General features: G+C 41.2%; 1 protein-coding gene across 1 annotated transcript in view; it reads left to right on the top strand.

Annotated features, from left to right (window-relative positions):
* The first annotated feature begins 5,023 nt into the window (after positions 1–5,023).
* Positions 5,024–6,000, top strand: part of Sucla2 (succinate-CoA ligase ADP-forming subunit beta) — a 44,577-nt gene continuing 43,600 nt past the window's right edge. Inside the window, exon 1 of the mRNA XM_027928959.2 lies at positions 5,024–5,163. Within this exon, the coding sequence (XP_027784760.1) occupies positions 5,074–5,163 (90 nt within the window). The 5' untranslated portion in view covers positions 5,024–5,073. The remainder of the gene's footprint in view (positions 5,164–6,000) is intronic.

Below are 6,000 nucleotides of genomic sequence, written 5' to 3'. Positions count from 1 at the left end.
AAGGTATTTTTTAATAAGCTTTCCAGGTGATTCTTGGATACAGTCAGAGTTGAACTATATAGAATAGTTCATTCTATATGTTCACCTGTATGAGAAATATGGCTTATTTTTCTACATCTGAATTTGAACTCCGGCATTAATCCTTCTTATACCAATTGCCAGAAACTTAATGTCTGTTAAATCAGGATCTGTTCTCTTTCCATACACCTTAGATCTGGGAAATATATGTTTCAATAGATCAAAGGAAACATCTAGCCCTTGGTGTAATTATCTAAGGTGGTGTCTATTGACATATCCCCCTTACCATCTACTCTGGGTCATTGTTCATTACAGGTATAATCCATATTTTTACCTGTGGAAGCACCAAACTTATCTCCACAGTCTTAAGAGCACTGAAAGCCTAGGCCTCCCCACTCTGTTGAGTAGGTATAAATCCCAGCAATATGATTTAGCTTCATCTACAAGGAAACACCTGCTTACTAGGTTTTCATTTCTTCCCTGTGCTCAAGACATTTTGAGATCTTGAGTGTCCCTTCAGTGCTCTTTGTTCTAGATTCCCAAATCTCTCTAGGGGTGGACTTGCCCTTTGTCCTAGACACAGTGGCTCTTGGGAATACACAGCACAGGCATCCTTCTTGGGGAAACATCACTAAGTTTCTTGCTTCCCTTCTTATTCTCCTCTCCCCATTCTCCCTAGGGGTGAGGTAATTCCAATTCTATTTCTGACACATAATTTTTCCTGGAGTCTGAGTCCTTATGGACTTTGACTTTTTGAAACTCAAAGTCCAGTCTCTTGCAATTCAAAGTACAATATGTTTATTTGCAACTTCAAATCTATCCTCTATCATTCTTTTCTTTAGGTGGTGAATATTATTAATTAAATGGTATGAAAGATAAGGGGCAAAAAAATGAAAAAGAGAGGCATGAATCTCAATTATAATCTCAAATTTTCTTCCTACCATGCTGAATCGGGAAGTAACCAAAATAAAAATTGTGATACTAGGAAAATTATGTATTGTTTCTAAACCTCTATTTTTCCTTCTGTAAAATGTAGGATTGTTGTCAGGACTAACTCAGAATATTTATGTAAGAATGTGACTAAGTGTTCAATAAATGGCTATTATTCATCTTGGCCCTAAGTAGAAGTTTGGGTAAGCAAATCTTGTGGTGGTGTTTCTACAGCACTTTGTATTATTAATTCTAAAGTTAACAGTAAAACATATCAGCTAAGGCTTTGTCTCTGGTCATCAAAATGTGGAGGGTATAAAAATTTAAAGTGATTTAAAGGATTGGGGGGATATTAAAATCTTCTCCCCCTCAGGAAATTTATTTTCTCTTTTTTCCTGCAAGCAGAACTCTGTGCCCTTACTTTCCTAGTGAAAGCAAATATAGAGAAAGGTCAAAGGCAGGAATTCCATTGTACTTGGAGAACAACTAATTTTCTCTTCTTCCTCGCAGCTCCCCACACCAAACAAAAACAAAAACAACTCAGCATCTAATGCACTCATTATATTCTGCTGTCCTGTACTTCCCACTACTAATTTCTAAGATCATTATGTATAAGAATTGCAAGTTTTTGCTGTGAAAAAAGTAGCTTCTGTGTAAAGCTTCTGTGTTAATTTTTCTATGAACACACAGTAACTGTACATATTAATGGGACTCACTGTGATATTTCCATACATGATACTGCATGCACAGATCAAATCCAATCTCTTGTTTTCCATACTCCACTCCCCTACTTGCTAGTAATCACTATTTTGCTTTCAAGTGAACTTTTTAAACTTCCATTTAACAGAGAGAACATAGTGTACTTGTTTTTCTGTGTCTGGCTTATTTCACTTAACATAATGTCCCCCAGTTCCAGATTGCCTAAAAATATAACAAGGTTAGCAGGTGGGAGGCTCATCATCATTTTACCTTCTTGAATTTTTTTTAAGTATTTATTTTTTAGTTGTAGTTGGACACAATACCTTTATTTTTATGTGGTGCTGAGGATCGAACCCAGGGCGTGCACATGCTAGGCAAGTGCTCTACCACTGAGCCACAACCCCGGCCCTTGAATTCTTTTTTTAAAAAAATTTGTTCTAAGTATTTATACATGACACATCATACTTAAATGGGGTATAACTTCTCATTCTTCTGGTTGTAGTTGATGGAGAATTACACCACTCATGTAATCATACATGTACATAAGATAATAATGTCTGATTAATTCTACTATCCCTCCCTTCATTCTCCTCTGTCTAATCCAAAGTACCTCTATTCTTCTATACCTACCTCCAATTGTGAATTAGCATCTGTATATCAGAGAAAACATTCAGCTCTTGTTTCTTTGGGATTGACTTATTTCGCTTAGTAAGATGTTCTCTAGCTCAATCCATTTACTGGCTAATGCCATAATTTCATTCTTCTTTAAGGCTGAGTAATAGTCCATTGTGTATATATACCACATTTTCTTTATTCATTCATCTATTGAAGGGTACCTAGGTTGGTTCCATAGTTCAGCTAGAGTGATTGAGCTTCTATAAACATTGATGTGGAGGAGTGGGATAGTTAGGTGAAATTGTGGATTCATTCCAAGTTTTTTGAGGAATCTCCATATTGCTTTCCATAGTGGTTGCACCAATTTGCAGTCCCACCAGCAATGTATGAGTGAACCTTTTCCCCCACGTGCTTGCCAACATTTATTGTTGCTTGTATTTTTGATAATTGTCATTCTGACTGGAGTGAGATGAAATCTCAGTTTTGATTTGCATTTCTGTAATTGCTAGAGATTTTGAACATTTTTTCATAATTTTTTGGATCAATTGTATTTCTTCTGTGAAGTGTCTGTTCAGTTCCTTAGCCCATTTATTGATTAGGTTATTTATGTTTTTAGTGTTAAGTTTTTGAGTTCTTTATATATCCTGGAGATTACTGCTCTATCTGAGGTGCATGTGGTAAAGATTTTTCTCCCATTCTGTAGGCTCTCTCTTCACATTATGATCGTTTCCTTTGCTGAGAAGAAGCTTATTAATTTGAATCCATCCCATTTATTGACTATTGATTTTATTTCTTGACCTTTATGGGTCTTGTTCAGAAATTCAATTCCTAAGCCAACATGGTGGAGGTTTGGTTTCACTTTTTATTCTATTAGGTGTAGGGTCTCTGTTCTAGTGCCTAAGTCCTTGATCCACTTTGTGTTGATTTTTTGCAGGCTAAGAGATAGAGATTTAATTTCATTTTGCTACATATGGATTTCCAGTTTTCCCAGCACCATTTGTTGTAAAGGCTATCTTTTCTCCAATATGTGTTTTCAGTGCCTTTGTCTAGTATGAGATAACTGTATTTATGTGGATTTGTCTCTGTGCCTTCTATTCTGTACCATTTGGTCTATGCATCTGTTTTGGTGCCAATACTATGCCATTTTTGTTACTATGGCTCTGTAGTATAATTTAAGTTCTGGTATTGTGTTGCCTCCTGCTTCACTTTTCTTGCTAAGGATTGCTTTGGCTATTCTTATTTTTCCAAATGAATTTCATGACTGCGTTTTCTATTTCTATAAAGAATGCCATTGGGATTTTAATAGAAATTGTATTAAATCTGTATAACACTTTTGATAGTATGGCCTTTTTCACAAAGTTAATTCTGCCTATCCAAGAGCATGAGAGATCTTTCCATCTTCTAAGTTAGTCTTCTTCAATTTCTTTCTTTAGTTTCTGTAGTTTTCTTGTAGAGGTCTTTCACCTCTTTTATTAGGTTGATTCCCAAATATTTCATTTATAGATAGTATCATGATGTACAGAACTTTATTCTGGGTTTAACTACTTGTCCTTAAAATACCTGCTTTTGGACTCAGATGGTTGGTTGTGTGGTCCTATGTGATGGCTCAACTGCTGTCTTTATTACCAATTAAAAAAGAGAGCTGGCTTGACAGCAAGTAGGACCTCTTTATATATGATGGGATATGTGCTTCCAGCAGAAATTGATAGGTTCCTGCCCTCCTTTCAACCAGATCATCCAAACCTTATTTGATTATAATGAGCAGTAGGAAGGTGAAGCAAGAGATGTTTGAACTACCAATGCCGTTTCTCCCCTTTCCCTGTTTCTAACAATGCAGAATATCTATTAGTGATGAAAGAAACCTTGAGGCCAGTCCTCTACTAGTACCAATGGAACTAAAATGTCTATAAGGAGGTCCTGTCTTTATGAAGTTTAAGAATGCAGAGATTTTAGGAGCTGCAAAAAGCAGTGGATAGGCGACCACTGAAATCGGTTTTATACATTTTAAAGCTCCATGATGGTGAAAGCCGAACAGGCGTTGAGCACGCGTCTTTATTCCAGGGGGCAGATTTTATTGGGAAGCCCTATGTGCATCAGAGTCACCTAGAAAACTCCCAGAAAGGGCTGGGGTTGTGGGTCAGCGGTAGATCCCTCGCCTAGCACTTGTGAGGCACTGAGTTCCATCCTCAGCACCACATGAAAATAAATTAAAATAAAAAAGAAAAGAACTCCCAGAAACACAAGTGTCCTCACTCCCCTCAGCGGGGGTTATGGCTTTCCAGCTGATTTCACTGTGCCCTCAGCTTTGGTAACTAGTACTCCATTTCTTCTTCCCGAGCGTCAGAAAAGCTGTTCCCCCCCCCTCCCCCTTCCCTAACTATTGTATCAGCATCAGCGCGGTGTTTAACACAAAGCAGAAATTCAGTAATCATTTCTTGAATGAACCCCATTTTACGGAAGATGCAACCGAGGCTCGAAGTTAAGGTCGCCCAAGTAGCGACTCTGGTCATCTTTCCACTGCAATTCATAAGAAACGTTCACCTCGCCTTCAGGCTTCACGTTTAATAAGAGGCTGCAGTGAAAGTTCCAAAGGTCAAAGCTAGCTTTGCGCGGGTCAAATCCAGCTTAACTTCAGCAGGGAAGACACTGCTTTTCCCAGGCACTGGAAGCCTGGCTGCAGCAGTTAACCCGAGGCCCCGCCTTCGACGCGTGGTGGGCGGGGCGGCGAGCGCCTCCGGAGCCTCTGCGCTTCGGGCCGCAGCGCGCCTTTGCGCCTGCGCTAGGAGCGAGGGTACCCAGTCGAACTCAGAAATGGCGGCCTCCATGTTCTATAGCCGGCTGTTGGCCGCCGCCGCCCTTAGGAGCCACCGGCCCCGGACGGCGCTTAGGGCCGCCGCCCAGGTATTTCTGTCTAGACTGCTTTCACCTCAGGGGTCGACAGGATAAAGGGCGAGGTGGGACTCGTGGCCCCTGTGGCCGGAATATGAGGGGACCTAGGGCCCGGTTCGGGGTCACTTCGCCGGCGATGACATTTCCTGGGTGCCCTAGCGGGCCCCATGGGCGGCTTGCCCGGGAGTGCTGCTAGCCAGGACTGCGAGCAGGCCCATGTTGGCGCCGCTGGTCTCCAGCCCTCGGCTAGGAGGTCCGGCTTCTGCTGCTCGCGTACTTTCTGAGGAGACTACGGGGGAGTGGGCGGGCTCGGAATGGAAGTGAAGGGGCCGGGGTAGTTTGTGCCGCCACCCCACGTTCCCGGCCGGCAGGCCGAGGCCTCTGTGGCCCCTCTTTGGGTGGGGGGGGAATGCCCTTCAAGTGTACTCTGTGTCTCTGGGGAGCTGTCACAGGTAGGAAAGACTGAAGACGACCAGCAGTGACTGCCGAGTTGCCCTCCCCGAAGTATTGATGTTATTGTTCTGTTGGTTAGTAGAAGTTCAACAGTTGGGGAAGGAAAATAATCTTTTGAATCACTTAATTTCTGGACAGACTGTAACTTAGTAGCCACTTTTGTTGTTTTGTTTTTAAGTATTCATAGTGTGTCAGATAGTGTGCTACTAAGCGCTTTAGCTTTTTCAGCAGCACTGAGAGAGACAGTAAGACCTGCATGGTTGATACTGTGACTGTGGCTACGAGAACAAGTAATTTGGGTCAGGTAACCTAGCAGGTAAGGTGAAAGCTGAGAATTTTTAATTTCAGAACTGTCTTGTTCAGAAGCCAAAGTGCTTGAGTCTGCTCTAAAACAGC

This window comes from Marmota flaviventris, chromosome 4 (genome assembly GCF_047511675.1).
Source record: "Marmota flaviventris isolate mMarFla1 chromosome 4, mMarFla1.hap1, whole genome shotgun sequence".
Classification (NCBI taxonomy): Eukaryota; Metazoa; Chordata; class Mammalia; order Rodentia; family Sciuridae; genus Marmota; species Marmota flaviventris.
This window is presented reverse-complemented; position numbering and strand designations above follow the sequence as displayed.